The sequence below is a fragment of the Lissotriton helveticus genome (assembly GCF_964261635.1).
Source record: "Lissotriton helveticus chromosome 1_1 unlocalized genomic scaffold, aLisHel1.1 SUPER_1_unloc_9, whole genome shotgun sequence".
Lineage (NCBI taxonomy): Eukaryota > Metazoa > Chordata > Amphibia > Caudata > Salamandridae > Lissotriton > Lissotriton helveticus.
Window position 1 is genome coordinate 1,702,198 of NW_027611736.1, and position 17,884 is coordinate 1,720,081.

The following is a 17,884-nucleotide window of genomic DNA, read 5'->3' on the forward strand; positions in this document are numbered from 1 at the left end:
GAAAAAGAAGCAAAATCTTTTCTGCAGACTAGTTTTTTACCCTGAGACAATATATTTATGCTTATTAAAATGTTACCATACTAACTACTGTTTATGATGCTTGACCATCTTATTGCTGACTATTAACCGCATCGCTGCTGCGGTGATTTTTGTGCTGTGCTGATATTTGATGAATCCTATTGTTCATGACGAGCTCAGCTCGTCATCAGCACACGCCACCCGTGGCTGATGACGAGCTGAGCTCGTCATCAGCATCGAAGGGGTTATTGAGATCAAGCTTTTTAATCTTTCATTGCTGTTTGTCAGTCACTCATGTCTATTTTACCAGTCCAACTGATACCCTACCTCTCGTCATGTAAAGTGCTCTAATACCCACTAGGTCATGTTCGCGCAATACAAAACTATAAATAAAAATAAATAAATATACATTTTTATATGAATTTCTCAGAGTTCTGAGCTGTTGTAGGTGTGGTGAGGGTGCTAGCCTCCATCATCTCTCTCCAAATCTGAGTCTGCTTCTTTCTTCATTTTGGTGACCGTTATACCACAGTTGTGTTCATTTGTTTTTGGTCCTTTTTTGTTGTTGGGGGGAGGGTGGGGGGCTACCGTCTCCATTTTGTCATTCATAGTTCTGTTGTAGTGTTCCATGAGTTTGTGAACATCGGAAATGCTTTCCTGGGGTTGAAGTTTTCTTTGGCATAGATCATACAGGTCATCTCTATTCTTATTTTTAGTATCCCTGACCCACCGTCTAGGTCTAACCTCTTATCTCGTTGCCTTTGCTTCAGGAGCTGAGATGTGGAATAAGATGCTGTGATGATCTGACTAATCGCATGCCGTTATGGAGTCTATGCATAATGCTTCTGCCATGGATATATGGGTTAGTGATGTTCCTTTGCCGTCTGGTCGACCTGTGCATGTTTGTTTTTTTTTACACCGTTTTATATATCGCAAACTTGACCCGGATCGGGTATCAAAGCGCTTTACATAGCACCAGTTGTATTACATGAGGACACATTTTTTTATTTTTCATTTTTATTAGGCACAGGGAGATTAAGTGATTTGCCCAGAATCACAGTATGTTCAGAGTCATTGCAGTGACTGAAACCCAGTTCCCCAGATTCAAGGTCGACCGCCCTAGCCATTAGGCCAACTCCTCTCCCCTGATTGTATGATTGCACCAGATTATGGTCTTTGAAAAAAGATTTAGTGGAGTCACATGCGGGTCCTCAATTTAATTGCAATTTAGGTTGAAGTCACCTAGAAAGATTGTGTTTGAGTGTCGTAAGGTCTGTACTGCGATTGTTAATTGCTCATGAGGGTCTGCTTGTCTCCAGGAGGGTGGTAGACAATATATAATTTGGTCAGGGAATAAATCCCTCTAACCCATGTGGACTTCAACCCCAATATATTCACAGGAGGATATCTTCTCCATTTGGAATCGTTTGATCTGTGAATGCATGCAACCCGCACGCCCCCAACTTGGTTTTAGTGTGTGGTTCAGTCTAATGATGTTGTAGTTAGGTAGAACTAAGATATCTAATAGTGGTGTGGAAGAGTTATTTAGTCAGGTCACTGGTAGGATTGTTGTTTCTAAGAGGTAAGTGGAATTCCTATAGGCCGACGCCCAGGACATATTGTTTGAGGCCAAGGGCAACACTTTTTCATTTGTATTTTGTCCTTGGAACAAGTAGGCCCAACCCCCTGCAGCACAATCCCCTTGGCTGCCAGTTTACAGTACCACATTATGGATCAGGAAAGGGCACTGTCTGCAGTTAAGGTAATATTTTTGTCCAAGCTCTTCAAGCTTGTAATTATGGTTCATTAATTGAAAGCATTTATTATTAGGGTGAGAGTAATTGTTGTAAGCTCCGACTGCACTACTGACCGTGGTTCCACTATAGGAACGTGTACACACGTTTTCAAAGCTTAGCAATATGAGGCTACGTATAATGCCCCCAGAATGCTCTCTTATTTGATGCAAATATTTGCAGAAAATAGAAAGCAAGATTGATGAGTCTTTGCTTTCAAAATAAAATGTTCAACAAACAAATGAAAGCAAAAATAAATAAATTCGCTCAACTACTGTAACATTTCAGATACATTTTTTTTGTAGCTGCAGCATCGTTTAGTAACGTGTTGATGCACGCTAGTAATTCCCAATACAATTCATTATGGAAAATCAGTAGTTCCTGGCATTGAGCAAAACTACTGTGTGCCGATATGCTCCTTATGAAGGCAGAATGCTGTCACTCACAGTGAAGCCAGCCGATACAGAGAGAGAGAGATAAAATTTTAATAAACGCAAAACGTCCTGGTCAACGCCAGACTAAATTAGGGAACCAATTCTTGAAGAAAGTCTAAAAAGTGCACCCATGGGATATGTCCATGGGTGCACTATTGAAGCTATACCGCTTTTTTGAATTCCCAAGAATTTTCAGAAGCAGGACAAAAAATAGTACTCGTAGAAAATATTTGTGAACTGCATTTTGGCATGAACAAATATGCATGTGTATCTTTGCTCATGCAAACATCTGAACTTTGCAATTGAACTTTCCCTCCAACCACTCTTTTTCCCAACTCTGTAAGATTGTTTACGTCTGCCATTGTAAGGAGTAAATGTCCAACATTTCTCAGTATGGGATAAGATCAGAGAAGGGTTGTTGAAAAACCTTAAAACATGCAAGTTAGTAGGTTCGCACAGACTCAAAAAGGCATTCTAACCCTGGAACTATTGTGTACCACTACCTAAAGCCCCAGTATGTAGATCTGCGGAAATGAGGCAACATAAGGGGATCGCACATATTCAAACACTATCATGGTATGAACCCTGGCATAATCCGAGAATCCATATCAGAGCTCTTATATATGGAGGTTGCTGCCATAATTTGTCATCACACTACATGGCACTAAAGGGACAAGTGGATTTTGTTACAGGACAAGTAGATTTCTGAAGCAACCTTCCTATGGACAAGTAGATATTTTATTAAATTCCACACCCCTGGTCTAGATTATGTGACGGTATGGGGTCAGCTTTGTCTTTGGCATATTTAGCTGCTGATTGCAGTTGTGCAGTAAGCTTTTCATTGTCTCTTTAGGCTCTCTTTTTCTGTCTTGATTACCTGTGATGAAGGTGATGTCTTACTTTTCAGAGGTTTTTAGTACAAGCTATGACTCGTTGCACCAGAGAAGTATTTATAGCTATAGTGTGTATTTTATAAGTTGTTTGTGTGGTGAGGGTATGTTATGTAAGATTGGCATAGGTCATCAATGTCCACCTCTAACATCTGGTTTGTTGTCCTGTTGAGGCGTATAGTTGTGTTTGGCAAAGGCATAGAGATCCATCTAGGTGTGCTTGATACTGTGTGTTTGTGGTGGTGAGAGATCTATGTGGTCTCCTAGTTTCCTGAGCCGTAGTTATTTCAACTGCCAGCGTAAGGTTGGCCATGATATTCCATAATTCTTTACTTATCTTGTCTATTGTCGACTCTGAGTTGTTAACACATGCTTGACCGGGAGAAGTAGCATTGTTTGTGGTGCTGGGAACGGGACACTCTTATGAGGGTGTGCTTGTTCTTTGAGATATTGCTTGCCTGGTTTGGGGACTTGTGCAAAGAGGTATACCGCACAGTGAGTTGGAGGAAGTTTTGAGAAGACACTTGAATAGCTTACTGATGTGCACAAAAACTGTTCATCAGAATTTCCATCTTTAGACCTCAACCTAGTGTTTTATTGTTCTCAAGCTTTCTATCTCGAAAATGCCTAGAGCCCTCTCATCCCTCTCTCAAAATGAACTCAGAATCTGGATGTCGGTATTAGCTAATAAATGTTATTCCTTTTGTTCCAGTTTGCATTCTTTAAAAATCTCTGGTTTTAAATCCACAGGTGATTGAAGAGTGGGCGTAGAAGACAAAATGGTAGTCAGTATTAAGCAAATAATTGAAAACTATTAAAGGACCGATGCTAAAGAAGTAAAGTTGCTTCAGAGCTCCAACAAGAGTAAAGTATCTAATGAAAAGATGTGGTGAGAAACTTGGATTAGAGTAAAATAAAGAATGCGAAAGCAGTTTCTCTTTAGAGACTTCCTGCTGCTCTAATGGTATATGAGGAATGCCCTAGAGATGCTAACCCAGGGCAGGAAGACCATCTGTCTGAACCAGCGAGGACAAGCATCAGTCTAAAGTTCTATCCAGTCCAAGAGAAGATAATACACACAGAACAAGTGGGACTTGAAGAATTTTTAACAGACCTCAGCAAATGGAACACTTGAGCACCATATCCAGTGAATTGTCTTGATATCAAAAACAAATATCTGTTCGTCACTTATACAGTGTAAATGAAGCTGCTTAAAAGACAGGTAGTCTGCTTAGAACTAAGATACCTGTTAGTTACGAACTAGCGATGTGGGTATATCTGGGACAAAGGGAAGGAGAATGAGGGAAAAAATGCACCTCTAGGACCAATGACCACCTTTTGCTTGTAGTTCAGGTCCACATGTCCACTATCATTCTTACCCATTAGATATGACCTCGGGTACTTGTTACCGGGCAAGACCTGCAAAATCCTTAACATCCTCATTGTAGTTTTATATACAGACATAGAAGACATCTGTAAGAAGGGTGACCAGAAACAATGTGCTGCTACTGATGCACAATAGTATTCTGAATTTCATGGCAATACATTATGTGAATATGTACCTAGCTTTGAAATACAGAACACCAACCAAAGACCTGATCAGTGCTTCATTAGCTCATTAATAAATAAGTATGAGAAAAGGGTTAGAGAATCCACATGGATGTAATGAAGAGGCAATAATCCCATGAGAAGCTTCCCTATAAGTACCAGGGGCTGCTGATATTAAGGTTGTAAGGTGAATCAGGTTGCCTACAGAGATTTTAAACTGTGATCTTCACAGAGAAGTGATCTTTGACTAAATAAATGTCCAAGTGTTAAGTTTAACAAGTGCAGCACATTTGAGTGGGTGATGCCAAACACATGCTGAATAAGATTTAGTATTGTCTTATGGTGTGTCTGCCAGAAAAATCCCAACTTTGAGATATTAACTTCAGAAAGAAATCTTATCTCATAATGGAATGTATACAGGAGAAACCCGAACTTGGAGATATTAGCACCAAAAAGAAGTCTCATGCATGCTCTGAATGTGAGAAGAGCTTTAGTTGTCAATCCAGACTCAGTCAGCATGAGAAAATTCACACTGGGGAAAAACTTCATCAGTGCTCTGAATGCCTGAAACGCTTCACTCACAAACACCAGCTGACTCAACATGTGAGAATTCACACTGGGGAAAAACCTCATAAGTGCTATGAATGCCACAAAGGTTTCAGTATTAAATGCAGCCTTATTCGACATGAGAGAATACATACTGGAGAAAAACCTTTTCATTGCTCTGAATGTCTGAAAAGCTTCAATTGTAAAACCCTTCTCCGTCAACATGAGAGGACTCACACTGGACAGAAACCGTATCAGTGCTCTGAATGCCTAAATAGTTACCAATGTAAATCAGATCTCACTCGACATGAGAGAACGCATACTGGGCAAAAACTTCATACGTGCTCTGAATGCCAGAAAACCTTCAGTCGGAAAACCATTCTCACCCGGCATGAGTTAACCCATTCTGGGCAGAAATGCCATCAGTGCTCTGAATGCCCAAAAAACTTTAGTCGTAAATACCTTCTCACTCAACATGAGAGAACCCACACCGGAGAAAAACCATATCACTGCTCTGAATGCCAGAAAAGATATTGTCTGAAAAGTGGTCTTAAATTCCATGAGAGAACTCACACTGGGGAGAAACCATATAAGTGCTCTGAATGTCACAAAAACTTTAGAGATAGAGCTAGTCTCACTCCCCATGAACAAACCCACACTGTGCAAAAACCTTATCAGTGTTCTGAATGCCTAAAAAAGTTCATTTATAAAACCAGTCTTATTATACATCAGAGAACTCACACTGCGGAAAAACCTTATCAGTGCCTTGAATGCCAGAAAAGCTTCAGTTATAAACTCAGTCTAACTTTACATGAGAGAACTCACTCTGGGGAAAAACCTCATCAGTGCTCTGTATGCGAGAAAACCTTTAGTCTGAAAAGTCATCTTACTGTTCATGAGAGAACACACAATGGGGGAAGAACCTTTTCGGTGCTCTGAATTCCAGAGAAGCTTTAGTTATAAAATAATTCTCACTCCACATATAAAAGCCCATCCTAGCTAAAATAATGTATGAGTGTTATGAAGGCATGTAAAGATTCAGTTGGATGGTCAAAGTTATAAAGGAAAAGTGTTTATTAGTGTTTTGAATGCCAGAAAAGCTTTATTCAGAAAATTAATTTCAATGAACATGAAAGAATGCATCCTGTGCCAAATCCTTATCACTGTTCTGAATGTCAGGAACACTTGAGTTGTAAAATTGATGCCCGTCGACATGAGGGAACCCCCACTGAGTGAAAAACCTTAAACATACACCCTTTGCCAGAAGCACTTGTCACACCCATTGCAGTGATTGTAAACCATCTCTACTAAGAGCAAAACTGGTTTACTTCCTATCTCAAAAAGCTGATGCTGATAATTCCTCAAATAGGTCTTTGGTTCTACCAAGCACAGTTCGCAGCCCCTCTTCTAAGATTCATGGGCTACCTTCGCAACAGCTTTTAGAATGACTTGATGTTTTCCTTTTTTCTTTTAAACATATCTTTATTGCACATTTTATAGCTTATGTTTTTTTTTTGTAAAATTTTTATTTGTATTTAGCAAAGTTGAAAGTAGAAAAAGAGAGGAAATAGAAAAAAAGGACAAGAAAGAAAGAGAAGGAGAAAAAAGGAACAGGCGACATTCTGCCACATAACCCCACACAGGGGGTGCTGAAGAACATTATTGCAAAAAAGATAAAAGGAACCCCAAAAGTACATCAAAAGGGACGGCAGCCAGCAGAGTCAATAGGAGTGCTAATGATATGGACCTTCAGTCTACATTGTCTGAAGTGTGCACCCATGTCCTAGCGGCTATACAAAGTTCTCAGAAGAAGAAGGGTGTTCCAATCTCGATCATAATCATAGAGGAAAAAAGGGGCCAGGTCGTCCGCTTGCAGAGGCGCATCAGGTCGCAACTAAGAGAAAAACAACAACCCCAACCAGCACCCCGCTTCCCCCCTCTTCCCCCCCACCCCCCACCCCCCCCCAGTGGTGGCGACCATCACACATTCAGAACATCATCATACACACAGGTGATTAAATTTGAAAGAGGTGAAGCGCACGTAGCGCCGAAGGGCAAACTGCCGAAGGCAAACCACGTGACAAAAACCTCACCAAGGGGCCCCACTTGAACATGAAGTTTTTAAATTTCCCCATAAAGATATCTGAAAGTCGCTCCATACTCAGTAGTCGCCATAGCCGTGCATGCCATAAAGAAATGGCAGGAGCAGTCGGGCTTTTCCAAGCGGCTGCCAAAGTCAGCTTGGCCGCCCCCAGACACAGCCACATAATGCGCTTATCAGCTCTAGTCTGGTGTTCAAGCTGCGGGTCCCTGAGGCCCAACAAGACAAAGTCCATTGAGTCCGGGAGTGGGTAACCCAGCACATCCTTGATGTGGGAGAGGATCTCGGACCAAAATGGCCGGATGGTGGGGCAGTCCCACCAGATGTGGCTGAAGTCACCCAACATCCCGCAGCTTCGCCAACACCTATCTGAGGTAGTCGGGAATATTCGGTGCAACTTGGACGGATACAAATACCAATCGAATATATGCTTCATATGAGCCTCTCTGAGATCAGTAGAGTGGTTATGTGCCGTCACATCCCGCCATAAGCTCCTCCATTCGCTGTCGGAAATGTCCCTCCCAAGTGTACTCTCCCAGTGATCCATATATCTAGGCCGAGTGGACATCGCAGTGTCTAATAGCATCCTATACAAAAAAGAAATCGCCCCCTTCATGGTGGATGTGCGAAGTATAAAGGTTTCAAATTTCGTCAAAGGTCTAGTAGCTGCATCTACCACTCCAGGGGACGTCGCCCAATGAAGGAGCTAAAGGTGACGAAAGCGTTCGGTTGGCAGAACACCGTAGTCCCTCATACAATTATGGAAAGTAAGGGATGCGGCACCGTGAAACAGGTGGGTGAGGGCCCTACAGCCACCCTCCCTCCAGACACCAAAGGGTCCCTCCGTCAACGCCGGAGGGAAGGCCGGGTTGAAATGGATAGGGGTGAACGGGGACGGGAATGTGGTCCACCGATCATCGCCACTGACCGTGTCCCAGACCTTTAACACCGTGCTGGTAGGGGTGCTAATGTACGCGTTTCCGGGCCGGTCCACCTTAGGTTTCCAAGCTAGATCCCAGATGGATCGCCCCGCAACGCTCCGATCCATATGGAGCCAGTGTTTCTCCGAAAGCTGCTGGGACCATTCCACCAGGACTCTCAATTGGGCAGCCTTATAATACAAGTGCATGTCCGGGAACCCCACCCCCCCCCTCCATTCGTGGGCATCGGAGAACCGCATACGAAAGTCGCGCCCGACCACCTTGCCAGACGTATTTCAACATCAAGGTCTTAAGCCGACGGAAGTAATCCACTCCTATCGGGATGGGTAAGGCTTGGAAGAGGTACAGGAATTTAGGCAGGAGGACCATTTTAAGCGCATGAATCCTACCCAACCACAAGATATATTTCGGTTTCCACCACTCCAATTCCGCACGTATCGACGCCAGCATCGGAGGGAAGTTGGCCTGAAATAGTGCGCCTATGGTAGAGGTCCAGAAAAGGGGGTGGTGATGAACAGAGTGCCTGAATTAAGCAGACCACTCTTACCCAGTCCAAAGATCAGGGCTTCATCCATCACCGTTTTTTAGCTCACTGCACCATCCCAGCTCAGAACTTGGCTATATGCAAATTAGTCTGTTCCTGTCCCAGTGCATGATGGGAACAGGGCAAACCAAACTACCAAGCCAATTCTTATACTGGGAAGGAAACAAGCTTCCGGGGACCGGTTTCTGCCATTTCAGGCGTCGTCGGCCCGGCTTGCTTGAATCCTGATGGTGCAATGAGCAAGGGACTCACATCTGAGTATACCCTTCCACGCTTATGGTGGACAAAATGATTCAGAAAAGGGGGTGGTGATGAACAGAGTGCCTGAATTAAGCAGACCACTCTTACCCAGTCCAAAGATCAGGGCTTCATCCATCACCGTTTTTTAGCTCACTGCACCATCCCAGCTCAGAACTTGGCTATATGCAAATTAGTCTGTTCCTGTCCCAGTGCATGATGGGAACAGGGCAAACCAAACTACCAAGCCAATTCTTATACTGGGAAGGAAACAAGCTTCCGGGGACCGGTTTCTGCCATTTCAGGCGTCGTCGGCCCGGCTTGCTTGAATCCTGATGGTGCAATGAGCAAGGGACTCACATCTGAGTATACCCTTCCACGCTTATGGTGGACAAAATGATTCAGAAAAGGGGGTGGTGATGAACAGAGTGCCTGAATTAAGCAGACCACTCTTACCCAGTCCAAAGATCAGGGCTTCATCCATCACCGTTTTTTAGCTCACTGCACCATCCCAGCTCAGAACTTGGCTATATGCAAATTAGTCTGTTCCTGTCCCAGTGCATGATGGGAACAGGGCAAACCAAACTACCAAGCCAATTCTTATACTGGGAAGGAAACAAGCTTCCGGGGACCGGTTTCTGCCATTTCAGGCGTCGTCGGCCCGGCTTGCTATGGTAGAGGTCAGCCGTACGCCCAGATATAACAGGGAGGAGGTTGACCACGAGAGTGGGGTAAGCGACCGGATCCGGTGCACCTCACCAGGCGGTAGGGTTAAGTTCAAAACGTATGATTTATCAAAGTTAACTTTGAACCCCGCCACCGTTTCAAACTCAGAGAGCACTGCATGGATATGGGGTAACGACAACGCCGGGTCCCGAATTGACAGTAATACGTCATCAGCGAAGAGTGAAATCTTATGTTGCCCACCCGTAAAGGGGAGGCCCAAGATCCGCTTGTTCTCCCAAATCGCTAATGCCAGCGGTTCTATGCTAAGCGCAAAGAGAAGTGGCGAGAGCGGACAGCCCTGACATGTTCCGCGGGAGTGGTGGAAACTCCCGGACCTGTGACCGTTAACCAGCACCCGAGAGGTGGGATTGTTGTAATTGGCCTCAAGCATTCTTATGAATCAGGGTGAGAACCCGAAGGCTACCAACGTGCGGTGTAAAAAACCCCAATCAACGCGATCAAAGGCTTTTTCCGCGTCGAGCCCTACTAACACCGCCGGTATGTGAAACCGCTCAGCCTTCTCAATCAAATGGATTACGCGCCGCAAGTTGTCATGAGTCTGTCGACCTTTTATAAATCCGGACTGGTCTGGGTGGATCAGAGCCGGCATCAAGTCCTGCAGCCTGCTAGCAAGAATAGACGAGTACAACTTAGCGTCCAGGTTAAGGAGCGCTATCGGGCGATAAGATGCGCAGTTGGTAAGATCCTTCCCTGGTTTGGGAATAATAGTGATCAGGGCCTCAGCCATGGTGTCCGAGGTTCTACCCTCAGAAGCCATCGCGTTAAAAAGGGAAACCAGGTAGTCGCAGACGTCTGATGCGAATGTTTTGTAAAACAGGGCCGTGTAACCGTCAGGACCCGGGGCCTTATGGAGTTTCAGAGCCTTAATGGCGTCCAGTACCTCCTCCCTAGAGATGGGGGAAGACAGCAACTCGTTCCATTCCCTGGAGACCTGTGGGATAGGAAGACCACCCAAAAATGCGGACTGGGCCTCTGGATCCAGGGCGTCGCTCGAGTAGAGATCCGCGTAGAAGCGACCAAAAATGGCCGCCTTGTCCACATCCTTATGCCGAACAGAACCTGTATGGTCCTGTATGCCCCCGATGTAATCCCTCTCGCGCTTATCTCGAAGCTGCCGGGCAAGGTGGCGCCCAACCTTATTCCCCTGGGAGTAGGAGACATGTCTAAGACGTAGGAGGGTAAATTCAGCCCGGTTGTTGTAGTGGGCTTTCAATTTCCCTCGTACCGCCGTAAGCGGGCGGAGGGTCACCCTAGAGGGGTTCGACTTGTGCGCCTGCTCCAGGGCCGCAAGCTCCGACTCCAGAGCCTCCCTCCCCTTCCGCCGAAGCTTGTTAAGATTTGCGTTAAGGGCGAGGCACGTACCCCATATTGAGGCCTTGCACGCATCCCATGTGGTATACACTGACGTGTCAGAAGGTGGGTTAAGAGCAAAAAAGTCTCCTATAGCCTTTCGCAGCTCCTTACAGGTCACCTCATCCCGTACCAATGCAGCCGGGAAGTACCACTTCCGCCAGCCGTCCCCCCCTACAGACCAATGCAACCCAAGCACCGCTAAACTTTGGTCCGACAATGAGAGCGGGAAGATATCAGCCATTCGAATATCTCCCCTGAGGGCCTGGCTAACAAAAATGTGATCTATGCGGGAGTACGAGCGATGGACGTGAGAAAAGAAAGTATAATCCTTGGTCTGAGCGTGTACGAAGCGCCAGCTATCCACCAGTCCCAATTCGCCTACTTGACGTTGCGTTTCCTCCGAGAAGATACCAGTATCTGCCCTGCGCGCCCCCGAGCTATCTAAATCCCTGTCCCACACCATGTTGAAGTCCCCCAGCAGTATCAAGTGCCCATCCACAAAGTCCCCCATCTTGTCCATCAAGCATTGCAAAAAACCATTTTGGCCCGCATTCGGAGCATAAACCACAACAAAGGTACACTGGCGGCCATATAATTTCCCCTTCACCATTAACCAACGGCCCTCCTTATCACCGCTCACCCCCAGGGGTTGAAAGTGGATAGAGGCCCGAAAGAGGAGGGCCACCCCTCTATGCTTCGTGGGCGCAGATGCCCTGTAGATAAGGGGGAAATGTCTATGACGGAGTCTCAGTTCATCTCTCCTGGCCAAGTGGGTCTCCTGGAGGGCAACTACATCTAGATGGTGGTCTGAGAGATACTTCCAGAGCTTCTGTCGTTTCTGCGGGGAATTGAGACCCTTCACGTTCCAGGTACCTATACTAACTGGCATGATGACGACATGAGACTCCGTTCTATGCGTTTGCTAAGGTACCCAGAGTCCAAGCCCCGACCCCCGCCATTCACCAGTCCACACCCCCCTGTATCAGGCCCCCCTCCCAACAATCCCCCCATATTCTGGGCCATCCCTCCCACTTCAGTGACTCCAGCGTACCCCACCTCCGAACCTCCCTGGCAGGACGACAGGTTAAATTCTGTATACTGAAAGTAATTGTACAAAGACAGCAAGGGTGAAGCCCCAAGTACCCTCCGTTCACGGGGAACCGCATTCACCCCTCCCCAGCTTCCCAGAGAGGCCTCCCCCCTGCAAATCACAAGAAATGGAAAGGTCACAGTGTAGTGCAAGATAAGAAGTGCAAAGAAGAACACCACTAGTGCCAACAACATCATATACACACCATCTTCGGTCGCCACCACACCCCCCCTCCCCACCAACCCCAACCCCAACAGTTCCCCTGCAGTACCAACCCCCAGAACTCCCTCCTTCCCACCCCCTCCAGCAAACCAAAAAACAAGAAGACAGAGCTCAAGGCACTAAACCTGAACCAAGCACACAGCAGTTCCAATGGGCCACGGGTCACAAGGTCCACATCAGACTGGAATCGGGGTGGGGGCACCAGTTCGGGGGCCCCCAGGGCCACGGCCCGGTGTGTCTTCTCCAAAAGTACCATAGTACCCCGGGACCTTAGGGTCAGAGACCCTCCGGCGCCCAACCATCAAGGAAGTCGGGGATCATGCTGCTCCAGAGCTCTGCTGAGTATCTGCTAGCGTGGCCGAAGCCACCGATGCCACCGCAGCTCCTCTCTCTTGCAAGCTAGCAGTGCAGTCCGGACCCCCCCGGTCCGGGGAAGAACCAATTCGATGCCATGAGGAAGATCGATGCCGTCGTCTCGATGGGGAGGGATGCGCCGCCTGAGAGGAAGGAACGTCCTCCAGCCCCAGAAGATCCTTCGCGGCCTGCAGGGAGCGGATTTGCGCCAGTCTGTTCTGCCATCGGAATATTATACGGAAGGGGTGCCCCCAGGAGTACGAGATGTTACGCTCCCGCAAGAAAGCAGTCACTGGGCGGAATTCTCTCCTCTTTTGAAGCGTAGATGCCGCTAAGTCGTGGTAGAGTTGCAGACGGTGGTCTCTGAATTGTAAGGAGGTGATGGCTCTAGCTTTCCGGAGGATACGCTCCTTCGTTTGAAAGTCATGCACACATACGAGGATGTCCGGGGGGGGCCACCCCCTCGCCTAGGCAGGCCGACTCTGTGCACCCTATCCATTTTAATCTCCTGCACGTCCTCCTCGTCCAAGATCTGCAAGAACAGGGCCTGGACATACTCTCGCAAGTCTCCAGCCTCACCGTCCCAAGGGACCGCCCTAATACGAATATTGTTTCTCCTGGAACGATTCTCCAAGTCCTCTGCGTGGGCCTGCAGGTCCAAATTCTGTTCCGTAAGGCGAATAATATCCTGTTGTAGTTGGTGCACATCATTCGCCACACTCAAGTCGTGATCTTCCAGGGTTGCCCCTCGTTCACCAATGCCATCGACATCCCTCCGCACCTCCCGGAGATCCGACGCCAGCTGGGCGCGAAGCTCAGGAATATCCTCCTTGATAGAGGCGAACAGCTCCGTCATGAAGGCCTTGGTGGCGGGCGCCTCCTCATTCGACTGCCTAGACGAACCACTAGCCCCTGGGGAAGATGGCTGCTGCGACGATTTGGAGGCCCCGTCCTTAACCGTCCTTCCTTTGCGTGGTACAGTGGACATCTCGGAGGGCCGGCCGTGCCGTGGAACCAAGACTATCGTACCTTCACCGGGGACGAGGAGTGCTCAGGAGTAGCGGGAGGATTCACTAGGAGTGCAGGCCTCCCCGCTACCGCGTAACTGCGCCACGGGCGGCGGCCGCCTGATCAAGTTTAGCGGGTCCGACCGCCATCTTGGGTGGGGGGCGAAGGCGAGGAGCACTCCGGGCGCCATCTTGCTGAAGGCAAGAAACGCTGGAGGCGGACTTCCGCATTTTGGCAAGCTTATAAGAGCTGCCAGACTGCTGCACAGGTTAGGTCTTGCACCAGCGCGCTGAAACTGCTGTGGCTTTTTAACTGTGTTGCTTTATAAAATTTTATTTGCGCCGCGTGCATTACGCTACAGAGGTACTAAGGGCTCAATTGATCGCCAGCTATCTCTCACCGCTTAGGGCCGGATTCGTAGGCCGGGGAATTGAGATCAGGCTCACTCGCATTTAAATGGTATTTTCACCCGCACTTGGCGGGATACAGTTAGTTTAGCGGGTCCGACCGCCATCTTGGGTTGGGGCGAAGGCGAGGAGCACCCCGGGCGCCATCTTGCTGAAGGCAAGGGACGCTGGAGGCGGACTTCCGCATTTTGGCAAGCTTATAAGAGCTGCCAGACTGCTGCACAGGTTAGATCTTGCACCAGCGCGCTGAAACTGTGTGGCTTTTTAACTGTGTTGCTTTTTAAATTTTATTTGCGCCGCATGCATTACGCTACAGAGGTACTAAGGGCTCAATTGATCGCGCTGCTATCTCTCACCGCTTAGGGCCGGATTCGTAGGCCGGGGAATTGAGATCAGGCTCACTCGCATTTAAATGGTATTTTCACCCGCACTTGGCGGGATACAGTTAGTTTAGCGGGTCCGACCGCCATCTTGGGTTGGGGCGAAGGCGAGGAGCACTCCGGGCGCCATCTTGCTGAAGGCAAGGGACGCTGGAGGCGGACTTCCACTCGGTTGAATATCTTATAAAGATGGTAGACCAGACGCGCAGCGGTCACGCGCAGCGGGCGCGACGTAGGCGCGCCGGAGGTGCGCCAGAGGTAAGCCCGTTTGCGCCCGTTCGCGCATCGGGCGCGCATAGGGCCGCTACCTCTGGCCATCCGCACTCCCCTCGCTTGATCTACTCTCGGACGGATCTGTTGGAACTAAGACCATCTCAGGCTCCCGTGACACAGAGGGCTTCCGTTCCTTCTCCATCTCAATCCTTGTCTTGTGGGCTGCTCAATGTTCGGTCGCTTTGCAAGCACCACACTGAGATTGCCTTTCTGATCGACTCTTCTGGGTTGGACATGTTGTTCCTAACCGAAACTTGGACTCAGGAGGACTGTTTAGTTGAACTGGGGTTGGCTTGCCCCCCAGGTTTTAAAATCATCCACACCCCTTGACCGAAGAACCGGGGTGGAGAGATTGGCATTATCTATCGTGAATGGCTGGGTCTTTCCCAGCTTAAAATCAGCGAGGTATCTGGCTTTGAATTGATGGGGTTTTCCATTAAAGATTCGTAGAAAGCACTGATTTCGGGTGTGCTGTGTTATCGGCCACCGGGATCGGCTTCCTCTCTACCAGAGTTCCTCGACCTAGTGTATGACTTATCCAACACCCACTCGAAGCTGTTAGTCCTGGGCGACTTCAACCTTTGGCAGGGGGGTCCTGCAGACGGAGCGTTCACGTCTCTTTGCCAGGCTCTTGCTGACATCCAACTGCAGCAAGTGGTCGGCTCGGCAACACATAGGGGTGGTCATGTCTTGGACTTGATCTTCGCTGACGGTGAATCGGCAGTGATTAACGACATCCTAGCCCAGTGCTGGACTGATCATGCGCTTGTGGCGTTTTCTCTATGTCTAGGGGATTATTCCTCTGAAGGCGCCGGGGTAGGACTTTCGAAATGGGGCAGATCTTGGTCCCGACTGCTCAGCTCATCTCCTAGGCCCTCCCTAATACCTGCTAATTTCCGCTTGAGTAACTCGGTGGAGGAAAGCTACTCCTTGTTATGCCGGTCGATTACTGATACGCTTGACAAGGTTGTGCCCCTCCGTAAATCCAGAGGGAGAGTGAACAGGGCTTTTCCCTGGTACACGGAAGAGCTATGACAATTGAAGCTGAGCTGTAAACGTGCTGAGAGTGTGGAGGAAGCAGTACTCCGCCCCGGCAAAAATCTCGTACAGGCTCGCATTGCGTGATTACAAGGCCCATATTAAGAGGGCCAAAGTGGCCTTCTTAGAAGCCTCCTTGACTCAGGCGTCTAATAAATCCCAAGCCCTGTTTAAAATTGTCAGGGACTTGTCCCACCCTGTCTGTGCGGCTAATACGATCCGTGCGTCGCAGGCACTTTGTGACTCGCTGGCCATTGCTTTTGAGGAGAAGACTGCTAAGATCCTAGAGGGCCTAACGCACCCTTTACCTACTGCCTTCGGACCGGAAGCTCCGGTTGGCTCGCTCAGTCGACCCCAGCCAATTGCTTTCAGCACTGGCTTGGGAGCTCCGACCGTGCCACCCAGTCGACCCTGGTCGCCTGTCCTTCCTCCAAGAGTGTCGGATATGGGAACTCCGGTTGATCTGCCCAGTCGACCCCGGACTGATGCCTTTGAACTGAGTCGGGGAGCTCCGGGCAGCTCACCCAGTCGACCCCAGCCGACTGGCTCTGTTTGCACCTTGGGAGCCCTGGGCGTGGGAGCTCCGGTGGGTCTGCCCAGTCGACCCCAGACGGGTGGTGATGACCTGTGTCTAGGAGCTCCGGGCAGCCCATCCAGTCGACCCCAGCTCAATGCCCCTGACCTTTGTTTGGGAGCTCCGGTTACCCCCTCCAGTCGACCCCAACTAAGGTTTTTTCCTTCCCCTTCCTTCGAGGAATTCTGTAAGGTGGCACATACGGTGTCCTCGGGGTCCCCGCTCGACCCACTGCCCCCCAAATTCTGGAAGGCTTTCCACGCAGATCTTTTCTGGCCTTTGCTCTCGATCTGCTCTCGATCTGTCTCCAATCTTTGGAGTCGGCATCGGTGCCAGAATGCTGGAAATTAGCAGTAGTGTCACCTCTGCTTAAAAAGCCCACTTTGGACCCTGCCTGTCTCTCCAACTACAGGCCTATTTCCTTGCTCCCTTTTCCGATTAAGATTCTTGAAAAATGGGTGACTCGTTCACTCTCAGGTTTCCTGGAGAACATCGGCTGGTTCGATGAGGACCAGTTTGGCTTCCGCCCCGGACACGGGACGGAGTCCGCGCTGGTGACCGTGTTGGACAATCTTCGTTCGCGTGTCGACAGTGGTCGGGCAGCCTTTTTAGTGCTGCTCGACATGTCGGCCGCGTTCGACACGGTCTGCCATCGGACCCTTGTCAGGAGACTGGAGGAGTGCGGGGTCACTGAGGGGGCAAGAGACTGGCTGACATCCTATCTTGATGGCAGGCAACAGTTGGTTTCACTTCCACCATTTAGCTCTGAGCCAAGGAGTGTAGGACAGGGGGTCCCACAGGGCTCGGCCATCAGCCATATACTCTTTAACTTGTACCTCCGTCCCTTAGTCCAGCTAATAAAATCTTTCGGTGTCTCGGCATTTAATTATGCCGATGACACCCAGCTGGTCTTTTCTCTGGAAGGGAATAACGCGGTCTCGCTGAATACTTTCCATCGCTGCATGGCAGCCACAGCAGACTGGTTACGAGCTAATTCCCTACAATTTAATAGCTCCAAGACGGAGGTACTCCATTGTTCCATCGACCGGATTCCGCGGGCACTCCCAGAGAACTTTTGGCCTAGTACCTTCCTTGAGCCAGTACTGGCGGCGGAATCAGCCCGTAATTTGGGGGTGATTTTTGGCCCTAACCTACAGCTTGACATACACGTCAATAAAACCACCTCTACGTGTATGATGCTGCTGCGCATGCTGCGCAAGGTTCTGCCCCTTCTCCCCGCTCAAGCAAGGCCGGAAGTAGTCCATGGAACCATATTAAGTCGCCTCGACTACTATAATGGGCTTCTTTTGGAGGCCCCAAAAAATCTGACCGGTAAGCTACAGCGGGTGCAAAACATGGCCGCCAAGCTGGCTCTCTCTCGCCCTA

At 48.7% G+C, this 17,884-nt stretch overlaps 1 protein-coding gene across 2 annotated transcripts in view; it reads left to right on the forward strand.

Moving 5' to 3' along the window:
- The window catches only part of LOC144806580 (uncharacterized), a 39,122-nt gene extending 32,751 nt beyond the window's left edge, over window positions 1-6,371 (forward strand). The window contains exons 2-3 of one of the 2 annotated variants that reach the window (XM_078672915.1): window positions 789-880; window positions 3,886-6,371. In XM_078672915.1, the coding sequence (XP_078529041.1) occupies window positions 5,089-6,168 (1,080 nt within the window). In that variant the 5' untranslated portion in view covers window positions 789-880; window positions 3,886-5,088 and the 3' untranslated portion in view covers window positions 6,169-6,371. The remainder of the gene's footprint in view (window positions 1-788; window positions 881-3,885) is intronic. The other variant, XM_078672916.1, reaches the window with a different exon arrangement.
- Window positions 6,372-17,884: the final 11,513 nt, after the last annotated feature.